At 53.1% G+C, this 24,058-nt stretch overlaps 9 protein-coding genes across 9 annotated transcripts; 4 read left to right on the forward strand and 5 right to left on the reverse strand.

Moving 5' to 3' along the window:
* Nucleotides 1-430: 430 nt before the first annotated feature.
* On the reverse strand, nucleotides 431-4,356 carry HETIRDRAFT_479447 (uncharacterized protein). Its single transcript, XM_009551949.1, has 16 exons — nucleotides 4,229-4,356; nucleotides 4,010-4,157; nucleotides 3,676-3,947; nucleotides 3,499-3,622; nucleotides 2,960-3,451; nucleotides 2,766-2,903; nucleotides 2,623-2,710; nucleotides 2,468-2,569; nucleotides 2,074-2,411; nucleotides 1,765-2,022; nucleotides 1,583-1,706; nucleotides 1,090-1,521; nucleotides 907-1,031; nucleotides 755-854; nucleotides 626-702; nucleotides 431-571 (listed from the first exon to the last, which is right to left on the reverse strand). Exons 1-16 carry the CDS (start codon nucleotides 4,249-4,251, stop codon nucleotides 464-466), a joined length of 2,949 nt encoding a protein of 982 aa, XP_009550244.1. The 5' UTR covers nucleotides 4,252-4,356; the 3' UTR covers nucleotides 431-463.
* Nucleotides 4,357-4,716: 360 nt separating this feature from the next.
* Nucleotides 4,717-7,616, reverse strand: HETIRDRAFT_460426 (uncharacterized protein; the record flags this gene model as incomplete). Its single annotated transcript, XM_009551950.1, has 4 exons — nucleotides 4,717-5,708; nucleotides 5,786-6,358; nucleotides 6,418-7,353; nucleotides 7,413-7,616. The coding sequence occupies 4 exons, from the start codon at nucleotides 7,614-7,616 to the stop codon at nucleotides 5,040-5,042; spliced, it is 2,382 nt and encodes a 793-aa protein (XP_009550245.1). The 3' UTR covers nucleotides 4,717-5,039.
* A 31-nt stretch (nucleotides 7,617-7,647) lies between these two features.
* HETIRDRAFT_107847 (uncharacterized protein) lies at nucleotides 7,648-8,709 on the forward strand (the record flags this gene model as incomplete). The annotated part of the gene is made up of 3 exons (XM_009551951.1): nucleotides 7,648-7,930; nucleotides 7,996-8,482; nucleotides 8,556-8,709. Coding segments are annotated over 3 exons (924 nt in total), but the record flags the coding sequence as incomplete, so codon positions are not given.
* Nucleotides 8,710-9,081: 372 nt separating this feature from the next.
* Nucleotides 9,082-10,417, reverse strand: qor2 (quinone oxidoreductase 2; the record flags this gene model as incomplete). The annotated part of the gene is made up of 5 exons (XM_009551952.1): nucleotides 9,082-9,270; nucleotides 9,343-9,707; nucleotides 9,737-9,947; nucleotides 10,005-10,085; nucleotides 10,151-10,417. The coding sequence occupies 5 exons, from the start codon at nucleotides 10,415-10,417 to the stop codon at nucleotides 9,082-9,084; spliced, it is 1,113 nt and encodes a 370-aa protein (XP_009550247.1).
* A 3,540-nt stretch (nucleotides 10,418-13,957) lies between these two features.
* On the reverse strand, nucleotides 13,958-14,461 carry HETIRDRAFT_429296 (uncharacterized protein; the record flags this gene model as incomplete). The annotated part of the gene is made up of 1 exon (XM_009551953.1): nucleotides 13,958-14,461. The coding sequence occupies one exon, from the start codon at nucleotides 14,459-14,461 to the stop codon at nucleotides 13,958-13,960; it is 504 nt and encodes a 167-aa protein (XP_009550248.1).
* A 5,226-nt stretch (nucleotides 14,462-19,687) lies between these two features.
* On the forward strand, nucleotides 19,688-19,882 carry HETIRDRAFT_55506 (uncharacterized protein; the record flags this gene model as incomplete). The annotated part of the gene is made up of 1 exon (XM_009551350.1): nucleotides 19,688-19,882. A coding segment is annotated over one exon (195 nt), but the record flags the coding sequence as incomplete, so codon positions are not given.
* Nucleotides 19,883-20,493: 611 nt separating this feature from the next.
* Nucleotides 20,494-21,505, forward strand: HETIRDRAFT_164248 (uncharacterized protein; the record flags this gene model as incomplete). The annotated part of the gene is made up of 4 exons (XM_009551954.1): nucleotides 20,494-20,569; nucleotides 20,618-20,892; nucleotides 20,955-21,186; nucleotides 21,237-21,505. 4 exons carry the CDS (start codon nucleotides 20,494-20,496, stop codon nucleotides 21,503-21,505), a joined length of 852 nt encoding a protein of 283 aa, XP_009550249.1.
* Nucleotides 21,506-22,249: 744 nt separating this feature from the next.
* HETIRDRAFT_325332 (uncharacterized protein) lies at nucleotides 22,250-22,843 on the forward strand (the record flags this gene model as incomplete). The annotated part of the gene is made up of 2 exons (XM_009551955.1): nucleotides 22,250-22,273; nucleotides 22,451-22,843. The coding sequence occupies 2 exons, from the start codon at nucleotides 22,250-22,252 to the stop codon at nucleotides 22,841-22,843; spliced, it is 417 nt and encodes a 138-aa protein (XP_009550250.1).
* A 130-nt stretch (nucleotides 22,844-22,973) lies between these two features.
* Nucleotides 22,974-24,035, reverse strand: HETIRDRAFT_325078 (uncharacterized protein; the record flags this gene model as incomplete). Its single annotated transcript, XM_009551956.1, has 1 exon — nucleotides 22,974-24,035. The coding sequence occupies one exon, from the start codon at nucleotides 24,033-24,035 to the stop codon at nucleotides 22,974-22,976; it is 1,062 nt and encodes a 353-aa protein (XP_009550251.1).
* Between the last annotated feature and the right edge of the window lie 23 nt (nucleotides 24,036-24,058).

Raw genomic sequence — 24,058 nt, forward strand, 5'->3', positions numbered from 1 at the left:
CGAAAGGTGGGTGGAGTAAATTATGTGCGAAGATTGCGAGTCATCTTGTCAATACCTCTTGTATTGCCGACTCTAGGTCGCAGCTTCCCTCGTAGTCCACGATCTGCAATTTAGCAGTCTTCGTCTCATATAGTCGCCGATCTTGCCGTTCATCGACTTCAGCACCGTCTAATCCCAACGGAGCATAATGTTCGACCACGAGAGTCTGGACGCTTGGCTTGGCTGTGGCGCGCGCTGCGCCGGGAGCGTCATTGAACGCAATCGTGCACGTACCTTTGAAAGGTGATGTGGGCGAGGTGACCAGGGGCACAATCGAATGAAGGAAGTCTGATTTCCCGGAGAGTAGACGCTGTCGTTCAATACGAAAGTAGACTATGGCCGACTAGCTGGCTGGAGGGTTTTGGTTGTAAGCTGTCCTCTTTCTCGGCGTGACACGCTATCAACAGACTGGCGCGATAAAGATTTACAGTGATAACCAGCGGCGGTACAGCTGTTCTGCCAACGGCGCAGCACCTGTAGTCACGAATATCAACGAGAGGTTATATGCAGCCTCCCTCGCGAGTCCGACATCCTGGAGAAAAGCTATAAGCACGGTAGATGATGGTATATCAGGAGTTCTACGCACTTCGGAATTCGTACCCTGCCTGTCTTCTGCCATTTCCAACACACGTTCGTAGTGCTTGACAGCGAGCGAATGCAGGCCTGGGAAAAATCATTACAGCAGCTGCATAGACGAGTGAATGCGCGAATATACCTAATTGTTGAAACGCTCGGCCGAAATTGAACTCTACTTCGTCCAGGCCGGTAGCATCTGACTGCCGAAGGGAACGATAGCGGGATAAGAATGCCATTGCCTAACGAGGATCCTGAATTCTTCACGTAAATGGCGAATAAAAGGGGTCGTACCTGTGCGACTAGATGGTGTCGATTGTCCGCTTGACGTTGCATTGCGCGACCCATGCATGCGATTGCCAAGCTCAAACAAACCATGGCATCGTCTGGGCAATAATCATACGCGTGAAGCAAGTAGACTTTGGGAAGATAGACAATCAGTTCGACCATGCATGCTGATGAGATAGATGTACACACAGATCGCACTTTGATAGCTCTTTGCCGCGATACTGATCTGCCCGTATGTCGCCACCAGGATCGGATTATTTTTCGTTGGCATGGGCGTAATCCGTGCGCTTGGACTTTCCTCTGGCGTACCCTCCCGGTCTTTCTCGTCGCGGTCGTCTTCCACTTCCTCTGTATCACCTCCCTTCACATTGAAAGCCCACCGGCGGGTTGGTCCGTTCCACCTCAAGTTGTCTTTATTCCTGACTGCCGCATCGCTGAGTTTAATTTCCCGGAAGATATGCTTCTGCAGGGTAGAGGTGATGAACAAATCTGTGGAACGAAATCCGCTGGCAAGGGAAGCCGTGAGCAGACGAAAGGGCTCGTTATTGAACTGGTTGTTGTTGATCATCTTGCGACACTGTTCAACCACTACAGCATGACGCTTTTCGAAAATGGCGCATGCTGTACAGCCGAGAGGTCAGTGCTTGGAGCGGACGAAGAATGAACAGAGCGTATGCTGTACCTATGAGGGTTAGCCGTATGGTGATCTGGGTCTCAGCCTTCTGATAGGCGTTGGAGAGCATGAGGTGTCGGAGCACTTCCTCAGCAGTTTCGTACTGGCCACGTTTGGTGAGAAGAAAGGCGTACTGCGACCACACGAGATGAGCAAAATTGAAAGAAATGCCACAAATGACCATACTCTACCTGCATGAATACCTTCAACCAATCGTCGAATGTGACTCCCCTAAATATATCCACCTTGTCAGCGTGCTCGTCGTCTTTTCTCGATCGATGAGCCCGATCATGCTCTGCCAGGAAAGTGTGAGCACATCTCGGGACTGAGAGAGGCAGGAACGCACCAAGATCAAGCTGTAACCGCGACAACATGTCGTTCTCGTTGACTTCAGGTTTCTTGCCCTTTTTGCGGGTGGGGAACATCCCCCTAAACGGATTCTGCATGTACTTCAGTGATTGCTATTTCTTTTAAAAAAGGAGGGTGCAAGTGTGCCTCACCCTGACAGTCAGAAACAAATTCCTTGTCTCTCGGAATGCCTCTATCATTTTCTCCGCTTCCAACAGCCATTCTCTCTCAGCGAGTTCCTGGCCCTCCGCGCCAACTGGCCTCATCATGGCCGGCCACAAATCCTGGACACGACGGTAGAATTGCTGCATTTCTCTCTCTTTTTGATCCTCGAGCTCGCGCAGTTGCGTGATAGTGAGCCTGTGCTGCGCCTTCCCGGTCGCCTTGCCCTTGTTTCTTGCCGTCTCTTCAAACAACGAGACAAGATGCGGTTCTGAGGCCTGAGCAGACTCCGCCGCCTCGCGCGGTCTCCGTTTGCGTGAGTCGATGACTGGAAGAAGATGCGGTCGTCCGATGGGGGACGCGATGCAGGTGATACAAACTGACCTTCATACACCAGCTTGAGCGCTTTTCGAGGCTCGTTCAACACCTCGTATATCTCTGCGAGGCTCATCTTGACTTCGTTTTGTGTATCGTCGGCCGAGATGACTGCGATACACATCGTCAGAGGCACAGCACTCTAACATCGGATCAATTTATACCGTGTTCATAAACCTCGGCCGCTTCGTGCAGCTCCCCTAGCATATGACAACATCGAGCCACTTGGATGAGGACGTACAAACTGCTAGTCTACGAGCGCGTCAGCGACCAGGCCACCAGAACAAGATGACCGGCCAATACATACCCCGGCATCGTGGCCCAGTATCTCGTAGATCGGCTTCGCTTGCGCATACATCTCACGCTCGTAGTATGCATCCGCGATCTCTCCGAACAGCGGGGCATAGTCCAGGACGTCTTGCGAGAGCACGATGTTCGCATGCATCTGAAAAGTGAGGTTCATCGCGGGTGAATCTGGCTCGGACGGACGGCGGCACGCACAATTCCCTCATCCGTCTCGTGCATCTTGATTCTCGCGACAGCCAGACGATGCCTCGCGTTGACGTCCAGCGGATACCTCCCGGGAACGACCTCCTCGTCTCTGCCCGGGAGGGGAGCCCTCCACTCGCCGACGTCATACTCCCTGTCGTCCTCGCATGCGTCCCAGAATTTCTGCTGCGCTCGGCCCTGCAGCCACCGGCACCCGCTTCGAATGGCATGCACAGCCTTGTCGTGCTCGCCTAGGCTGTTGTACAAATCCGCGAGAACAAGCAGCTCCATCAGACCAAACCCGCCGCCGGGAACGTCGGCGCCGGTCTCGGGATGAACGCCACGTCCGGAGGGGTATGTAGACGAGTAATGCACAAACGCGTTCTGGAAGAGAGACGCGCAGAGAGCGAGCTCGTGAAGGTCGATCAAGACCGGACGCAGCTCCTCCAAGATGGTGAGGTCGTGCGGAACCTGCTTGAGAATCGCCACCAACGAATTGCGTGCCTGAACAGACGGTGAGCGCGCGCGACCAGAGACTAAATCGGCCGTACTATGCGGTTATCGTCGAGCTCTTTTGCGAGCGCAGCCCTGTCCCAGAGGGCATTGATGTTCGTCTGGTCGAGGCTGTGGACTTTTCCATAGCAGTACAGGGCTTGCTGCTTGAAGCCCAGCTCCCTGATCGGACTGTGAGGCGCGCGACAAGCGACCGGAAACCGCGCGAAGATTACCTGGATTCTCGGGCGAGGTGATCCCACTCCTCCGCATCGTGGTGCAGATGCGCGCCCATGATGCGCAGCTGCAGCGCTTTGTGGGGCTGTCCAAGGTCGGTGTGGCACTTTGCCAGGACGAGCCACGCCGCGGCTGCACGGGGCTCGATGCGAATCACTTCCTGCATGACGCGCATCGCTTCGGGGATGTCGGCGTCGACGTAGGCCTGGTTTCCCTCTCCGATGAGAGCCCGCACTTGGTGTGAGAGCGCGATGCCGGCGTGTCTGCCTCGCTTTTTCGCAGGGCGTCAGAACCGACGACGAAACCGAACCTCGTCGCAAGCCTGGGGCTCACCTTGCGCTTTCTGCGCCCGATGCCAGATGCCGCTCGGAGATCCTCGTGGAACAGGACGTCCCGCTCCTCGATGTTGAAGTCCCAGTCCTTGGTCAGCACATTAGCGTTCGGATCGCCCTCTGTGGAGCGTATATTTTCGATGAGGCGCCTGCGTGCAGAAAAACACAAAGTCGTCTTCAATGCGTCGCTCAAGGGAAAGCCCAAAGGACCGCAATATACTTGAAATCGCCTTCGATCTCCATTTCTGCAGACGGACCTTGCAACTGCGCGTCGAACTCGGGCCCGTCATCGTCGTCGTTGTCGTCGCCGTGGTCATCTTCGCTGGAGGAGAAATCCTCCTCGCTGATTTCGTCGTCGGCTGAAAGGACGGATCAGGAAGACGGAAGCATGCTGCGGCGCTGGGGGAGACTCTGACTTGTCCCGTGCTCCTCGTCCGAGAAGTCGCGTCTTCCGTGGGAGGACATACCGGCGCTATATTGATAGTGGAGGGTTATCGAAAGATGTTGAGGGAGACAGCGTGAAATTGAAGCCTTCTCGCTTGTGCAGGGCTCAAAAGATGAACACACGCAGTGAGTTCCTCGGTCTGCAGGTTGATAAATGATTTCTGCACGAGCTCTGCGCTTGAAGATGGTGGTCGGTAGCGTCGGTGACGCGTGAACCCTAACCCAGCCCTATGATACGCCGAAGACGCGCGAGCCGATCGAGTTCTAAAGCAAGTTTGAGCTTTTTGTGTTCGTGCCAAGTTACCTACGCCGCGAGCAACGATCACTGTACAGAGTATTACGGTTCGAACAGGCTCTAATCTATTCCCCACCGCTGCCAGAACCTCAACCACCACCGCCCACCGCGTCAACGAGGACGCGCAGATCTACGCACGATGCAATAATGTCCAAGCGACAAGGGCAAAAAACGGAAAGCGAGCATCTGACAAGAACACACAAAAAAAGAAGAAACAAAAAAGAAAAGAAAAAAACTGAACAGCACGGAACAGAACAATCGCAGCACCCGCTAGCCAACGCACGCGCCGCCATCACATGATCACGCACTCCTTGTCCTCCAGCTTTTGGCTCTGGAACCCCATCTCCTGGAACGTCGCAGGGCCCTTGGCAGGCGGTGGGCGCGGCGCGGGGGTCGGGGATCCTCCACCTTGTTGCTGCTGGGCTTGCGGCACCGTCGACGACGACACCACGCGACCGTGCGAGGGGCGACCGCCAGGCCCAGCACCGGCGGGCGACGTGCGGCCGGGGCCGGGGCCGACGCCGGGGTCGGTAAGGCCGTAGCGCGGCGCGCCGGGATGCGCGCGCGGTGGGCTCTGGTTCTGCGGCGGGGGCGGGCCGTACGCGTCGCCCGAGCCCTGACGGGGCGGGGGCGGGCCTGCGTAGGGCGAGGGACCGCCCTGTGCGGGGCTGGGACCAGAGCCGGGGGGCGGGCGCTGCGCGAGCGAGTTCTTGCGAATGTGCTCGACGATCTGCGCGCTGCTCGTCTGCGGGGGCATGTTCGGGTTCGGGTTCGGGTTCTGGCCGCCGGCGCCGGGGGCGGGGCGGGGGCGCGCGTCGGAGCGCTGCTTGGCCTGGGTGCGCTTGCGGACGAGGGTGCTCTCCGTGAGCGTGTCGTGCTCCTGGCGGGAGAGCGCGTGCGCGGCGGGCTGGGCGAGCGCGGCGAGGCGCTCGGTCGCGTCGGTGTTGCCGTGCTGCGCGGCCTGGGAAGGAGCGCACGGGGGAAGAGGGCGGTCACGCGGGGCACGGGGGCTGGAGGGAGAGAGAGCGGGAGACGCACCCTGGCGTACCACTTGGTCGCGGCGGCGATGTCCTTCGGGCCGCCGACGCCGACCTCCATGTAGTAGCCCATGGCGAACTCGGCGCTCGGGAGCCCCCTGCGGGCGGCCTTTTCGGCAAAGGTGAAGGCGAGGGACTCGTCTTTGTCGAAGCTGCCCTCGGCGCCGCAGAGGAACCACTTGGAGAGCGCCATGTCGGCCTCGATCTCGCCCTGCTGGCTGGCGAGCGAGTAGTACTGCACGCTGAGGAGCGGGTCGAACGGGAAGGGCGGCTGGGCAAACTCGTACGCGTGGCCGAGCTTGTACTGGGCGGGGGCAAAGTTGAGGTAGGCGGCGCGCTCGAGGTGGCGGCGGGCCTCGCCCTCGCGGGTGCTGCCCGCGGGGATGAAGGGGGTGAAGAGGTGCGGGGGCACCGTGACGTGGGAAAACTCGGCGAGGAGAAGCAAGCCGAATACGTACGCGGGCTGTGGGATGTCGACGGTCGCGACGGTGGCGGCGCGCTGGAGGAGGGGGATGGCGGCTTCGGGGTTGGGGGGGAGACCGAGCTGGCCCATGAGGTTGGCCATGCCCATGCGCTGCGGAAGAGAGAAGGATAAAAATCAGAAAGGGCGGAGGCCGAAGGCGGAGGACGCACGTAGAGGGAACTCTCGTTGCCATACTTGATTCCACGCTCGAAGCAGTCCTTGGCATGCGGGGCATCGCCAAAGGTCTCGTAGTCGCGGCCGAGCTTGAACCAGCCAGCGTGGAAGCCTGCGCGGGCGGCGCGCTCGTAGTCGCGGAAGGCGGAGCGGGGGTTGTGGGGCAGGAACTGCGGGAAGGCGCCGGATGCGGCGAGGTTGGCGCGGTGGTAGATGGCCTCGGCGACGTAGAGCGGGAGGGGGTTCGGCGGGGGCTGGGGGTTCGCGAGCTGGGCGACGAGCGGGACGGCGACCTGGGAGAGGCGAGCGAGGCCCTGGTCTGTGATGTTGACGGGGCCCGGAGGCGGGGGCTCGGAGGCAGCGGAGGCAGAGCGAGCCGAGGCGTCGAGGCGGTCGACGAGGGAGAGGACGTCGCGGGCCCAGGCGAGCTTGGAGGCAGGGTCGCCTGCGGGGTTCTGGATGGCAGGGAGGGCTGCGGTGAGGGAGGCAACGGTGGGGAGGGGCGCGGTGAGCGAGGGCGGGCCGTCATTCTGCGTGCGCTGGAGTGGGGGTGGTGGGGTGGTGGCGATGGCGAGGCCGCTCATGGAGGAGGCGAGGGGGTCGTAGCCAGACATGGGACGTGCGGGCGGGGCGTAGGGCTGCTGGGGGTGCTGGGGAGGCAAGGACTGTCTGAGAGACGGGGGCGATTGCGGGTAGGGCTGGTGGTGGTTGTGCTGGGGGACGTTCCACGGCGACCAGGCGTCAGCGGGCTGGGAGGGAGGAGGAGGGGGAGGGGGAGGTGAAGAAGCAGCGTGTGCTGGAGTTGGAAAGGCAAAGCCGGGATTGCTGTTTAAGCCGGAGTGCTGCTGCGGTGGCGGGGGAGGGGCCGGGGTCGGGAGCCTGTGGTGGTCGGGGGCAGCAAAGGCGAGGGAGTGGTCCAGGGTGCGGGCCATCTGGCGGAGCTCGTTAGGCGGTTAGGCGGCGCGTGCAACGCAGGAGACCAGAGACGCACGTCTGCGGGCAGATCGGGCGTGATCTTCTGCGGCCGCGGGGCGACCAGCGGGTCTTCGAGGTGCGGCGGCGACACGTACGGGTCTGGCGGTCGCTCTGGCTGGTGGTTGGGCGGCAGCGGGGGCACGGGCGGGGGAGGGGGCAGGTCGTCGTAGCGCTGCTGGGGGCGAGGGGGCACGGGGAGCGGGTTGGCGTTGGAGGCCATGGCAGGAGTTATGTAGTCGCAGTGCCGCGGGTGGCCCGCCCATATTTATTCAATCGATGGCCGCAGCCGCGCACACAGCCCCCATCACCTCCATCCGCCCTCGCTGCTCACCGCCGCGCTCCTGCCCGCAGCGTCCCTGCCACCCGTCTCGCCTCCGACGCCGCCCCGCACGGCCAACCCTGCTTTCGTCCATCCCCGGCAAATCCATGCCCTCTCGCCCTCGCTTGTCGCTCGGCTCCCGTCGACCTTCACATCGCGGCTCACCGCCACATCATCTCCGCGATCTCTGATCCTGTCAAACACATCCCTTCGTTGTCCACCAGGCTCAATGTCAATCCCCATCATTTCCTCTCTCTGTGCTGACGGGCTTCGCGGTCAGCGACGCGCAACAAATTCATCGCGCGCCCTACCCACCATGATCTCGCTGTTTCATTGACTCGTCCACGTGAGCTTCTTTCCAACCAAGTCGCATACGTCTGCACCCCTCGAATCACGTCCTCTTGGATCCTGATACAACCCCCTCAAGTACTCGTCACGAGCCTCGCGAATGGCCGCAGCCGCGCTCGCACGTGCCTCGCCGTCTATTATAGTAGTCAACGCCCGCCCGTGCGGCCTTTCGGGCTCGGGCTTACAGCAGCACGCTTCTTCGTGGCCCAAGATTCGCGCCACATACAAGTGATGACGCACGTGCCATCTCGCTATTCACCCAATTACGCGACAAACAGCGGGCGTCCGCCAGCGGCCCTGGCCCAGGTCGAGCGCCGGCGCTCGTCGCTTCTCGCTCGTGGCGCACTTGTCACGGATCCCCCATCAATGATCTCGCAGAGATCCGTCCTGCCCGCGCGCCTCTGCCGCATCGACATACAGTATGTAAGGCGCACACCGTCGCGCTTTGTTTGAGGACGATCCCTTCGACCCGCCCTTGCGGTCTTTGCACAGGTGCGTCCGTGCGCCGTGCATCATCGCAGCCCGCTGCCCGCTCCACGATGCGCCCGATCCAACTCCCCGACTCTCCGTACTCCAACTGCGCCGGGCCACCTGTCAATGGGACCCGCTGGTCCAGGCCCAGGCGCGCGCTGCGCAAACGCGTTAAGACGCGTTGTCCTTTTTTTTTCAGGGACGCTATTTTGGACATCCGGCTTGACGTTGTGACGTGGCGTTCCGTCGGCGACCGACGGTGCTGCGCGCGCCCGGGGCGCGGGGCGGCGAGCGGAATGCCTTCTGAGCAGCAGTCCGACCTCGCACAAGCGCTGCGCAGCGTGAGTGTGTCCAATGTATTAACGCTGCTATCGTGTTCTTGTTCCAGCTCCGGCCAGGATATGGCTACCTAAATGGAGGGTACGTAACTCTCGACGATGGTCTAGTATGGTTGACGATACCTCCCAAATGGGGGGACCCACGGAATCTCTCACATATAGGCAGGCGGAAATGGGTCGAAGCCCCTTATCGTTATTTTGCATGGCATCTACGCCCTCCAGTCGACCAGGATCTTCTCCCCTCGCACGTTCCCTCTCCTGTACTCCTCGAGCATCTTCTCCGTCCTCTCCAAGATCGAGCCGCCCTCCATCACTCTAAACGGCACTGGCTTGACGAGCCCCAGCGCGACCATCTGGTTCATGATCTTAGGCTGGAGCAGATTCTTCATGTCCTCGTTCTGGAACAGCGACGCGACGCGGTCGCGATCAGGCTCCCGTTCGTGGCGCGTCGAGCAGAGTCTGTGACGCACCCTCTGATAAAAATGTGTCCGGATGCCCGCCACCCGCACCCCATCCGCGAACGGCACGTCGATGTCCATGGTGACGCCCTCCGTGCTCCCGTACCCGCCTCTCCTCACGGGGAGCAGCACGCCGACCCTCGCGCCGCGCTTCACGACGGCGGCGATCGGACGCACGGTCGTCGCCTCGTCGCCGACGCAGTCGAGTGCGACGTCGATGTCGAGCGCGGAGAGCGTGCGCGCGATATCCGGAGACGCGTAGTCATACGTCGCGCTCGCGCCAAAGGACGCGAGGAGGGGAAAGTGCCGCGCGGACGAGACGCTCAGAATGTTCGTGTACCCCGCCGCGCGCAGAATCTGACAACGGTGGCCGTGGTCTCAGCACATGCCGGATGCGTGTTATTACCAAAGGGTGAGGGGCTTGCCTGGATAGCAAACATGCCGCTCGTGGACGCCCCGCCCCATATGAGGATGCACAGTCCTGGGTTGGGTGGAGCCGCAGGCGACGGGAAGGACAGCGGAAGCGGGACGCCGAGCTCTGTGATCAGAGAGTGGTACGCGGTGACGAAGTTGTCCGGTACGGTAGCTGCTTCATGAAGAGAGATATTGCCAGGGACCTGGATTCGGATGGTCAGCGCGTGCACGGGGAGAGATCACGACGCGGCGCGACGCACAAGGCAGGCATTGTGCTGGTTGACGAGCACGAGCTCCTGATTCGGCCTCTCGTCGGGCAGGGCGAATTGGAACCCCATGATCTAGCGCGCGTGGGCTTCAGCTCTATACTCAGTCTTTCCACCGCGCCAGCGTTGGACATGCTTACGATACTGCCGACTCGAAGCTCCTCCCGCACGCCCGCTCCGACTTCGAGGATCTCCCCGACCACGTTCCCGCCTAGCACGTGGTCTTCCTCTCCGACGAACAATCGAAAGTCGACCTGCCACTGTGACAGGGGCGTATGTCCTACGAGCAGTGTCTTGGCCAACACTTGCCCGGGTCCCGGTCGTGGCGTCGGGCGTGAAAAAGAGGCCAGTTGCGATGCGATGCTGGAGCCTATTAGTCCTATCGCGCTGTGGTTGTTCGCGGCCATGATGTGAAAATTTCCAAACGATGAACAGTACGCCGTTCAGATTGTCGTATAAATGGTCCAGCGCCGTTGGCTGACTGAGCGAGCTGAACCCACTGAGTAAGCCGGCCTCGCCAACCGAGTAGATTATGGATGGCTTCGATGGGTGAGGAAGGACGTGCTGAAGTTTATTGATGACGCGGACGAGCATATTACTTTCTGGAAAGGGTCTGTCATCCGCATTGTGGCTCTTGGTAGGCGTGCACAGATGGGCATTGTGAGGCCCACAACAGATTGTCGAGTCACCGCTCCGATGACTTGGACAGATGAAACAGGTCAGAATCAAGTTCGCGATAGACACCTTGGTTCGTTTCTTGAACACCTGATATATACAATGTGAAAAAACAGTTCAATGCACAAAACAGAATCAGATACGGAACCATATCTACAGCTCTCCTCTAACTGTGCGCGAGGCTTGCCGACCCGCGTCCAAGGATTCAGATAGTAACGTCAGATTCAAAGTCTCAATCAAAGTGACTTTGCCGTCTTCCGTTGATATGCTCCCCGCCAATCGGAGGGTACACGGTCAAATGATGTTTTTGAAGCTGGATAAATATGACCAGGCGCATACCCATCGACCTCGTAGAGTCACTGAGGCGTTGCTGCAACTTAGTCTACAACTTGTTTTTGGCGTTTCCGCATCTTCCGGCTAGCTCTCTTGCGGACACCGTGACTTCGAATTTCTTCTGGGCATAGAACGAATGATGAGTGAAGCCTTATGTGGTGTTGTACTACACATGCTGAAAACTATACTTATAGTGATCATCTGCTACCCTAGTTAGATGGCTGTGCATATTCGACTCCATGGGTACTATGTGAATGAAGAGACATTGTTCGGAAGCTAGAATATTCTTTGACTGACAACATAAATCATGGAGTTTCATCAAGTGAGAAGATCAATGTCAACTCTTACCATTCTTATATTATGGCTGCTAAACAGGCTATGTATGTACTCACTTATATACTTATTTTGGATAAAAGTGCATTGCCATAATTTTGAGAGTTGGAAGCTGGTTTATAAATTTTGAGCTCAGGTTTCAAGCTTTCAAAAAGGGAGGTGAGTGAAAGATGTGCAGAATTAGAGACAACTCAAGGAGACAACATCAGCTTGGCATTTTCTAAAAGCATCCCACCTAGCTGAGGAATGGGCCCCTCAATGGACTCTTACTATTGTCGGACATAGGGACCATCTTGGGTGCTCAGTCAAGGCTGTAAGGACACAGTAGAAATGTATTTTCATCTTGTGAAGAGAGAACTGAGGGGTAAGTAAGTAAGTAAGCTAACCTGTAAGGACACAATAAGAATGTATTCTACAGGGACTATTAGCTTGTGTGATGTGTGAAGTAAGAAATATTAAACTAACCTCAGTCTTGCAAAGAGAGAACTGAGGGAACAAAATGGCAAGGGAGAAGTGTTGAGATATGGGCTAGAAGTATTACTCAGCATCTGTGTAGATTACTATATATTTAATCGGTAAGTACCTAGAAGTATTACTACATGATAGAAGTGTAAGTAAAAGTGACATCTATGTCTTAAGAAGAAGCGGGCTCACCTCAGCATCTGTGTAGATCACTGAGGGAAGCCTGACACCGAAGGCGTCAGTAACTACAAGCGCAGTGGCTGAGAACTATATAGTACTTCGGCAATCTCCAAGCTCATCAAGTAAGTAAGCAATAAGTAAATCATAAGAAAGAGATGATGAAGGCGATTTGCTTCAGTCCAACACACCCCCTTAAATCTCCTGAAGTAAAGTCCAATAAGCTCTATCATCTTCTCAATCTTCTGTTGAGCCAGCAGTTTAATAAATCCGTCAGCCACCATCTCGCCAGTAGGACAGTAGCATAGCTCAATGAAGTTCTTCTTGATAATGTCGCAGATAAAATGATAGTGGATGTCAATGTGCTTCGTGTGAGAATGGAAGGCATCATTCTTGGCAAGGGCAATGGTGGATTGATTATCGCCATAGAGAATGGTAGGTGTGGTGAGAGGGGAGAAGATGTTGCCTAAGAACATATGGATCCACAATGCTTCCTTTGTTGCGTGAGCGAGCGCGACATACTCCGCCTCGGTGCTAGACTGAGCAACAATTGACTGCTTCTTGGAAGACCAAGACATAGCGCCACCATCGAACAGAAAAACATAACCCAAGATTGAGCATCTGTGCTCCTGACCCCCATGATCAGCATCTGAGAATCCCTCAATCCCCCGCTGCTCCTTCCCAAAAGTTGGCCATAACTCTTGTGTGCCCTTCAAATACCTCAGCAATCGCTTTGCGGCTTCCCAGTGAGCACATCCAGGATTCTGCATGAACTGTGAAAGATATGACACTGCAAAACAGATATCGGGTTGAGCAGCAATGGCAGCATACATGGCAGATCCAATAAGTTCCTGGTATGGAACATTGCGCATCCCGGAGAACTGCTGCAGAGTGGATGGGGATTACATCATTGTGAGGTGTGCATTTGGGTCGGTGGGAGTGGAGAGTAAATTTGCAGTCTCGAGATTAAAGCGTGAGAGAATTGTGTCGATGTATGCATGCTGAGACAGGGAAATAGTCCGCGCCCTATGATCACGCTTGATCTCGATACCAAGCAAATAGTGAATCTTGCCAAGATCTGTCATCTTGAAGGCCCAATTGAGGGCTTTCTTCATAGCTAAGATGGCAGCCAAGGAACTAGCAAAGAGAGCGAGGTTGTTGACAGAGACAGCAATGATGGAAACACCCTCGTCATCACACTTGTAGAAGATGCTGTGTTTGACAGCACAGACCGTAAAGCCCATGTTGAGGAACACGTTGTAGAGCTTCTTATACCAGCGCCGAGAGGATTGCTTCAAGCCATAGATTGTCTTGAATAAGTGACAGACCTTCTCTTCGAGGCCAGGCACTGAGAAACCCAGGGGTTGCTTCATAAAGATCTCTTCCTCGAGGTTTCCATTAAGGAATGCATTCTTTACATCCATCTGATGAATCTCCCAGTCAAAGCAAGCTGCAAGAGCAAGTAGAATCTGAATGGAGGTAAGTTTTGCAACTGGTGCAAACGTGTCTCCATAATCGATGCTGGGGACCTGCATGAAACCCTGTGCAACGAGCTGCGCTTTGTAGCGTGTGATTTCGCCGGCCGTGCCCCGCTTGAACTTGAAGACCCACTTGGAGCCAACAACGTTGGTGTTCAAGGGCCTGTCGACGAGCTCCTAGGTGTTGAGCTTTGCAAGGCGGTCAAGTTTGTCTTGAATTGCCGCATCCCATTGCGGCCAGTCCGGTCATTTCTGAGCCGCTTCCACGGTGTGGGGTTCCATCCCCTTGGTTGCTTCCGCTGCTATTGCCCACTCTATTCCTTCCCACTTCCTCCCTAGCATCTCTACCTCCTCCAGGACCTCTTCATTGGCCTCTTCATTGGCTAGGAAAGACTCCATGGCCACTACCTGCGCACTGTCGACAGGATTCGACTCAAGGTCTGGTTTGGGGTCCTTGGATGCTCGCATGCCGCGAGGGACAGCTGGTGCTCATGCGCTGCCTGTCGTCATTCCTTCGCCTCGTTCAAGGCATCGGATGTACTCAGAAGGCTTGGGAGTATGACGGGGACACGTCGTTTTGACGCTGGGAGGAGAATCGGAGCACTTGGGGATGTAATCCGGGGTTATAGGTAGGTTTTGACCTCTCGTTGCGCTTGCGTCGAGTTGCGCTGGCACCGCGTCATCCTGCTGACCTCCTGGGATGCTTGTAGGCCTGCGCGACTCGGTTTTGAGCTGCGACGCATCAACAGCATTCGATGGCGTCATGTCTGGGGTGCCAGGTGTACTTGCGCAACCTGCACCCTTTGCAGAGTGCACCGGTGTCCGTGCGTTGTCGTTTGGGCTGTTGTTATCGTTGATAATGACGTCTGGTACCAGTGAGTTGTCCCAGTGCACGTTGCGCTCAATGCTGACCTTCCGTTTTGTCGGCCAGTACACCAGTATCCCCTTGCTTTCAGCACTATAGCCGACGAAGCGTCCTTCGTCAGCTTGCATGTCGAGCTTGCTCTGCCCCTCTATTTTCACCCATACTCGGCACCCCCACTTGTGGAGTCCACCCAGGTCCGGCTTCGCGCCATGGACCTTCTCGTATGGCGTTGTGCCTTCAAGCATGCGTGTTCTGGTCCGATTCCACAACCAGATGGCATATGACATGGCTGCACCCCACAGGGACCTTGGAAGTCCTGATGCTATCAACAATGCGTGGCCGCATTCTACAACGGTCCGTAGGAACCGCTCGGTGGTCCCATTTTGTGCCGACGAGTCATGAACAGTCTTCTCATGAACCGTTCCCTTGTCTCTGAGGTGAGATTCAAAAGTGTCAGAGGTGTACTCGCCACCGCGGTCGGTGCGTAGAATGCCGATCCAAACGATGCCACGATGGCCCTTCATGAAAGCCTCATGTTGAAGATAATTCTTGAAGGCTTCATCCTTCGGGCATAAGAGTTTCAGGACAATCTCTTGTGAGAAGTTGTCCATAATGGGCATCGCGTAGTGATAGCCAGTAAGAGAATTGATAGGTGCGGGGCCCCACAAGTCTGAGTGTAAGAGCTCACCATAACGTTTTGCGTGCGGTCGGGTGCATTCCTTTGGGAATGAGACCTGTGTCATCTTTGCCTGCACACAGGCAGTACAAAGCTCCATTTCGGAGATGAGAGCGTCGAGGGTGATGCCTTCAATGACTCTTTCCTTGACCAGCCTCTTTGCTGTGTCCAGGGATATGTGACCCAGGCGACGGTGTAGTTCCTGCGCTGATAGCACGAGGTTGGCATGAGCTTCCTCGTCCCCCCCACGTGGTATCAGAGGGGTGCCATCGGCGATTCTGGTGGAACCTGCAGTTCTCAAAATTTTTTGACTGATGACTTTGTACAGGTTGTTTGACCATGGAATTCTTGCGACAATATGATTGGAGGGGTTAGAGATCCTGCAGATCCCCCCTTTCAGATAAATAGAGTATCCAGCCTTGTCAATGCGACTAGCCAAGATCAATGTGATTGCAATTGACGGTGTGTACAGCACGTTAGACAGCTGCATGGTGGTCATGTCATCCCCATTTGGGAGCAAGACTGTAACATTTCCGTGGCCAGTTGCTATGAAGGTACATTTGTCAGCTGCGTAAATGAGTTTGGATGGGATACTGACAAAGTCTGTGAATTCTTCTCAATAGGGTAACATGTAGTGACTTGCACCCGTGTCGAGGCATCGGACATGTGTCATGGACGAGACGTCGGGGCCTGCTGTCAGTGCTGCAAGGTCAAATGTCGCTGTGAATCCAAATTTGGGATCTTCAGCATCTGGAAAACCACCCCTTTGTATTAAGCTCTAATTAGTTCTATTTATGCATAATTAAGAACGATTAGAATTAGACATTTTTAGCTTACCCCCCCTCTAAACCTGTACTAATTAGACATAATTTTCCTAAATTAGGAATTATTAGGATTGATTATAACTTGAAATTTCGGAAAAATCATAATAAATTAAGCATCACAGTTCTCATAGCCTTCTTATAAAGTCATGTCTATTAGAGCACTAGTTCAATACCTAAACACAGAATATACCTTATAACAAACTTGCCTTTTGCCAGAGTTGAACCAACAACCTCATATATGCAAGCACCTGGGACAGATGCTCTAAGCCACTAAGCCACAAGGTCTAATATACAAACTTGGTAATCTAAATAAGTAGACATAATATAAGCAACCTCAATATTTCTGATTTTATTTAACATTTATCTTTCCTCTATCTTATAAATAAATAGGTCAATAAATACCTAAAAAGTCAGGTCTTTCAGGATTTAGTTTAAACACCAGCTAAGAAGATAATAAACCAATGGAAAATAAATAATACACTTTATATAGGATAAAAATAAATTATGGCACTTATACAATTTGGACTGAGAATGTGTAAAACTATGATTGAGTGTAATATTCAATGGGACTCTACTAGTATAGACAATGCTACCTGAATTTGCAAATTTGATCAAAAACATGATTATGAATAATCAAGATCCAATAAGAGAGAGGGGTTTTCCAAATAGCCACTAGTGAGGTAGAGGGTAGGGACAAGAGTATATGTATGGCATGCCTATATATAAATAAGCACAAGATTGTTGGAGGTGATCTTAATATGCTTAATGCATATATTTCCTATATGGCAGGCAAATATATTATTCTGGCACCACATACCAATATGACTGTCTTTTCCACAGCCTAATAGCTAAAGGAAAACACCAAGTTTGAGCATCTTCTGTATAACAAGGCAATAAACAATATAAATAGTGCTAAAAACTGTAATATCAATAGTGATGATGATTGTGTGCTGCACAAGACAGTATTAGCCACTGTACTAATAGACAAGGTCTACAAGGCTGCATATAGCATATCCCTAAGTCCAACCCACATGTTGTGTCCTATAATGACCAGTAGCAGGCATTAGCTAACAATGACAATTTTAATGATCTTGTGTGCAAGGACAAGGTACCTAGGTCTTCATAGCCTCTTGTGGCAGCTGCCAAGCTGCCAACAAAGTGGCTGGGGGCATCAATGCACATTTCTCTCTTTCTATATCCCTTATAAAAGTAGCTGGAAAGTCAGCAAAAGAGCTACAAGATAATGGTATAGGCATATATAAAGGAGAGTAATATGCTGAAATAGTATAGAATGTGCCACATCTTTACCTTCTTACTGATAGAGCAGTAGTAATTACTATTTTATACTAATAATTAAAGACTTCTTAGTATAGAATTAGTGCTAATATCATGAAATTAGAAACTAATCTAATGCTCACAATGTGTTGCTCCCAATTAGGAAATTAGACACTTTTAGATGCTATTAACACTTTTAGATACTTTTAGACACTATTAGATATAATCCAGAGCTAATACAAGGGGGTGTTTTTCCAGATGACAGTATGTGAAACTTAGTCTTAATGCACACTCACTCATACTGTGCACTTTGTATAGTGTTGGAAAGGTACTTTGTAAAAAGTATAGGTGGACCATGGACTCTTTTGCAATCATTTGATCGATGGTTGTGCACATGTTGCTATGTTTCTTGGGATCCTTTTTTGCTATCAATGCTCTTCTGTCATTTGTATGTTAACATGTGCTATCTGATCTCCTGCTTTTTGCCCACTTATATTTTAGTGCCCTGCTTTTTCATGTTCCTTTATTGAGCTGGGAACTTTGTTGGCATATGTTGAGCATCCCACTGACTCTGCTTTCACTGACTCTGCTCTCACTGACCAATCATTGCTGCAACGAGGGAGGACAACAGCCAGCCCGGATAGGAGTAAAATCTGCAAGTATGAGTCACACAAACTGATCTGGAGCAGATGTGATGTCATCTGTGATCATTGCGGTAGGAAGAGCAATGGGGCTGATGTGAGCCAAGGCAGCCTTGAGGTCATCGTTGTAATGGTCGAGCAGAGGCAAGTATGCCATTGAAGATAGAGTCAAAGATAATTAACTTCTGAGCATCTGCAGTCAATTTGAGCATAGTGTTCTTTGTTTTGGCCAAACAGCCTGCTTTACCCTCTTGGATGACAACATTCTCATTCAACATTGTCATAGAAAGCTTTGCATTTGTTTTCATGCATTTTATGCCTCAAATTGTAAATTGTCTGATGCCACACTTCTCTATAGTATAAACTTTTGATTTTGATGGCAAATGAATTAAGTAGTTTTTGAAGCTATATTGATACATATTTGTGTGCTCCCTAGTCTACAAATTGAATACACAGCCTTGACCTTGAAAAATATAGATAGACTGTGGACTTGTTTGCAATCATTTGATCAATGCTTGCATGCTGTTCCTCGAGCATCAGACACTTGTTGTGGGGTGTGACAGTGGTTTGTCATAGTGTCAGATACTTGTCATGGGACACAATAGTGGTTTATCATAGCTTTAGACACTTGGCTCAGAGTGTGACAGTAGTTTGTCATAGCTTTGGATACTTGGCTCAAGGTGCAACAGTGGTTTGTCATAGTGTTGGACACTTGGTGCAGGGTATGATAGTGGCTTGTCACAGTGTTGGATACTTGGCACAGGGTGCGACAGTGGTTTGTCATAGCATCGGACACTCGTCATAGGGTGCGATAATAGTTTGTCACAGCTTTGGACACTTGGAGCAGGGTGCAACAGTGGTTTGTTGCAGTGTCTGCCACTTACAAGAGACAATTATTCCAGTGGTTAATAGATTATTAGAGGATCAGACAATATGCACAGCTTACTATTTTTTTCTTTGATTTTTTGATCTGATACTGACAATCCCTATTTTTCTAAGACTAGACACTATTATGATGAATTTAGCTATGAGCTAGCCTTTGTATTGCCTTGATAATTTGTGATTGCTAGTATGGTTCTTGTTTGTTACTTTTCCAGTTTTGTCCATGCTGCTTCACTTTGTATTTACAATTACACATTGTGTTTTTTAAAGAAACTCTCTATAGCAAGGTGGCCTTTGCAGAAGGCCATATTTGTTGAGGTTGGTCAAGAGATATTGTGAATAAAAAGGCTATCTAACATTTGGTGCCAGGCAGTGCCCAAAGGGCTGTGTAATAAACACTGAATCAATCACTAATTTTCATGGTATTATCTGTGATTTTTCATGTGTGACATAAATCCTGTGGCATAAGAGTTAAAGGTTATCCAGAGTTTTATCCCAGGATTTACTGTACAGTCATGGACAAGCAAAGTTGATAAATTTCGACACCTATTTCTAGGGCTTCCCAGTTATACTAGAATTGATAGCAATGCTTGAGTGGATGTCGTGGAAATATTTTGAGTAAAATCCTATAAGCTGTTAGTCCAGAAAAAGTAATTCTTTGACCCAGAAACCTCTAAAAATTGGCTGACCCCACAAAAAAGGTCTATAAATCACATAAAATACACCAATCGACTCTTTTCAATAAGTACTATATGGATCCATCAAAAAATTGCTAAAAATTTCTATATTTTATTGCCAAAAAAATTGTCAAAGTGATGTGCATATAGGCTAAGTGCTCGCCAGTGTGCTCAATTGAGAACAAGCATTGCTGCATGACTTGTCTTCTCTCAAACCAGGCCAATGTCAGGAATCAAGTCTTCCTTCTTGAACAGGAGATTACCACTTACAGTCACATCTGTATGTTTCTCCCAAAATTCCATTGTGAGCTCAACCCAATGGAGATGATGAGTAAACTGGTATTGTGAGGTCTATAAGGAGAGGTTTGATCATGTGAAGAAGCATGTGCTTAAATGCCTCGACAATTGTCCTGTTGAGGTTATTTGCTGCTTCTTCAATCGCTCATGGCATTTTATAGATATATATTGCAGAGGGTTCACCCGAAAGGCAGTGGAATGGGCTATTTGCAAGCAGAAAAGTCATTGCACTGTTTCTCAAAGTGCAATAATGAGCATCGAGGCAGTTCTCTACTAGTTTACTTCACATGGTGTCACATGTATCTTTTTTGGGGCATCTAGCACCCATAAAAATTTGCCAAAAAATTGGCGGGTCCCAATTTCTCGTGGGAAAATCCCAGAAAGGGCATTTTTAGACATCTTTTGACCTTTTGAGTCTGAATCTGCAGTCAGATTTTGTAAATTTTAGGCATGTCAGGCGCTACAATTGTTTTTCTTTTTTGTCAACTTTGCTTATCCACGACTGTAGGACAAACTTAAACAAAATGTCTGAGCTTAAACGTAAGGTTATGTTACAGTTTTGTCCCAGGACAAAACCTTGGATAAGTTTTAAGTTTTTGTTTCGGTAATTCCCGTGGATAAACCCGGACAAAAACTTTATTTATATCCACGGTTTTATCCACGGTTTATCCCGGGAAAAACCGTGCGGTGCACGCAGTGTGGCTCAGTCAAACTCACATTTGGCGCGAGCCAGGCAGTATAGAGCCAGCTCGGCTTGCCCGGCCGTAACGACTCCAACGAAAACACGTCGTGGCTTTTCAATGCCCGCTTGGCCTATTCCGCTTGGTAAGCACGAGGCTAACCTGCATCATCCCATTCCATATACCCTGCCACATCGTTTGCCAGGCCATGCTCTATATAAAGCCATTCACCCTGATTAACAATAGGTACTCCATTCGTTATCTTGAGGAGTCTGGAGGGCAAGGTGTGCCCATTGCATTTGAACGGTCTTCACTGACGCTTCAGCCCACAGGTTCCGTTCGTCTCGCGATGGACACCCAATTGGAGACTTGGGTCGCAGTGAAAATCTCGCCTGTTGATTCGGGAGCATCGCAAGAGGGTGATGTTTATGCAAAGCTTGGCCCTCAGCCAGGTTTTTTGGCCGTCCTCTGGTCGGGCACACAGGATGGGGTTCATCTTCTTGTGATGGATCGCCTCTTGTGCACTCTACACAAGTTTCTAGATTTTGCACTGCTCAAACGGATACGGCTACCCGCGGAAGATATAATGGCGGCGATTGCATTCACAGTAAGTGCCTCTATTCCACTATAACAACGACGTTCAATCAGCGGTAAGCTGATTCTGTGCAGCTCTCACCCCTTCGGATACTGCATGAGCACGGCTTCGTCCACTGCGATATCACGCCATTCAATATAGGATATAAGAACGCGCGCCCACACCACCCCCTGTGTCTCTTTGACCTTGCGTCCGCTGTCCCCTATGTTGACTCGGACGGCTGTCATGTGGAATGGCAAGAGGTTGACGGTCGGACTCTGTATCTAAGTTCGGAATTTTCATCTGTCAACATACAACTGGGACAAAGTACGTGTCGGTTTCCTGGCTTTGTGACGCCACTGACATCCATCAAACAGCTCCGTCTCGACGCAATGATCTGGAATCTTTAGCATACACTGCGGCATATGCTCTTCGGTATCCCAAACCGCTCCCGTGGAGTCATCTGTGTAACCTGTTTGGTGCAGACAGGAAGATCGCTCGGATGAAGAAGGAGTGCAGTAACTCAGAGCTTTTTGGGGCCTTTTCTTGCTTCGCTTTACTTTTGGATTATGCACGAGGCCTCGGGTTTACCGAAGAGCCTGATTATGACTATCTGATTGGCGCGTTTCAGTCGGCATTGAGATGATGAATGGTGTATGTCGCAATATTGTTTATTTGTCCAATAGCGTAGCTGCCTCCGATAAATGCACCACCGCTGTACCGTTGATGATACACCGCCTTCGTTCGAGATAAAGTGGGGTTTGTCTGTCTGCAATTTGGTTCCTCGTTCTTTGCTCGCTTATACACGTACCTTACTCGTTGCTACTTTTTTCGATACACGCGCGCCCTTTCTATAAGCACGTCGATCTGCGTCGATCCGATCGTGGTTAGCCTGCTCTCCATCCAACCACAACCTAACACTGCGTCCAAACGCCCCTCCGCGCGAGCAATAGCCTATAACCATCAACTTGAGAAGACACCCACCCCTCAAGCGAGCACGTCTATGTATTTTTTATAAAATACTCCTTCTTTCATGCACTCGACTTTGCGAGCAGACGATGGGCCTCCTCTGAGGCCCTGAGAAAGCTTGCATGTTCGAAAGCACTGTCATCCATTGCCTTAACGTTCTATCCACTGTGTTTTTCTGAATTGGCTTGCAAGCTGGACCCCTCGTCCTCACATCCTTATAACCTCTCCCCTTCTAGGCTCATCAAACCCGCACACGCTATACCTTGCAACCGCTCGACCTCAAACATGTTCGACCCCTCTTCCCTTTGACCTCCCGACCTCCTCGGCCCTCGCTCTTCACGGCAGCGGCCGTAGCGGAGAGACAGATTGGGAAAGGAGACAAGCACGGACAATGGGGACGTCCACGACAAACGTGCACTCGATGAGCACGCAGAGTAGTACAAAGGTGCGTACCTCTCGTTCTCCTCCTTGCTGCCCCTCTCTCGACGTCTCTGCCCTCCACTCTACGCATGCACGTCCCTTTCCCAGACACTCAGCCTCCCTTCTTCCTTCGTCTAACTCTGCTGACTCCTGGTCACTCTGTTTTCTATCACTCGCCCTTTCCGGCTCTCTGTGCCTGCAGGCGCCCAATTCACGCACTGCTCCCATACGACCAGTACATGTACAAGCTCGCGGACCACCCACGGACTACTCCCAGCAAGGTGACATGGAGTCTAACAGCAATTCATCACCAAGGGTGTCAAGCGCGTCGACTATCAGACCGGCGTGTATCTCTGTTCTCTCAGCCCGCCCTCTACTGTCCAGGCTGACTGCGCTGCACATGCCGCAGCCGATTGTCTGGGGTACGGAGGCCACGATGGGGCAACGCTCACTCTGCCAGCTGCTGTACCAGGACACAAAGCTCATCCCAATGGACTTCTTCACCCCCGTGACATCGCACAACCCCTCGCGCCCAGGCCCGACGCGACACCGAACAGATCCTCAAACATCTGGCCCTCATCCGGGGGCTCGCTGAGGATGCGCGCGTAGATCGTCGCAGAGAGGCCGTTCGAGTAGAGCGAGAAGAGGTATGGTCTGTCGTGGCCCGCGTCCGTCGGGGGCAACGCTGCCGGGAGGTGCTCCTTGGACGAGAGCGGGGACGCCGCTCACGCAGGGGTGCGTCGTGCGCGCGAGCGATGCGGGCGAGGCGCCCGCTGAGCCCTCGAGGAGCGCCATCTTGCGGCCCTGGCGACGCGGCGCGGCGTTGCTGTGGCTGAGCTTGCGCTGGCGCGCCGAGCGGCGGAGGGGGAACAGCGAGTCAGGCAAGCCCGCGCTACCCTCCGCTGCGCCCTCAGGCGTGTTCCCCTGCGATGCGCCGTGACGGATGAGCGGCGGATGCCGTTCTGGGAAGAGTCCGAGAGCCCGAGGCGCGCCTTCTCGGCGGCAAATTCTTCTGTGGGGCCAAAGTTGGAATCGGAGTGGTCCTGAATGAGCGCGGCCTGGTACATGGGGAGGGCGAGGTCGGAGCGGCGGTCATGGTCGAGGGAGACAAGGAGAGACGGGTTGTGGTCCTGGCTGAGGTGGCGCATGCGGAGGTCCTCTGGGGTCAGGGTGCGCTGGTGGGCCCCGCCGGCCTCGTCGATATGTCCTCGGGGGCGCGCCGCGGGCGAGGGAGAGACTGGGGAATATGCCGGAGGTGTCGGGGCCACGGCCGCGGGCGTCTTCATGCTCGCGGTCGCGGGGGGAGAGGGTGGATGTGACGGGGGAGGTAAGAATGGACTCGCGACGGGCGAGGGATAGGTGGAGGGCCGTGTCAACGTCGAGGGTGTGCTGGCGCTCGCGGACGTCGGGGTCGAGGGGGTTGTAGTTGCATGAGGGGTCGGGGAGTAGCGCACATGGGAGGCGCGGTCGCTATCGATGGATGCGTTCCGGTAGCGCGTGGGCGAGCCGTCGTGGTCTGTGATCAGGGAGCGCGGCAAGGACGAGACGTTGGGGATGTCCTGCGGGAATGACATCGCGGCAGGCTCTGCAAAGCAGAATAGTGCGTGAGTTTTAAACGTGAAAGGCGGCTGAGGTGTTGGTGCACGCACGCTCAGGAGCTCTGCTAAAGTGCTCGGGTCGAAATTGCTCGGTGACAGGTTCCTGGAGGACTGTGTTTGAGACCGACAAGGAGGCGAGTTCCACCGGGGACACACCCCGGCAGTGTCTATGGCAGAGCTGAACGTCATTTGCGAGATAGCGCTCGGTCACA

The sequence above is a fragment of the Heterobasidion irregulare genome (genome assembly GCF_000320585.1).
Source record: "Heterobasidion irregulare TC 32-1 unplaced genomic scaffold scaffold_09, whole genome shotgun sequence".
Lineage (NCBI taxonomy): Eukaryota > Fungi > Basidiomycota > Agaricomycetes > Russulales > Bondarzewiaceae > Heterobasidion > Heterobasidion irregulare.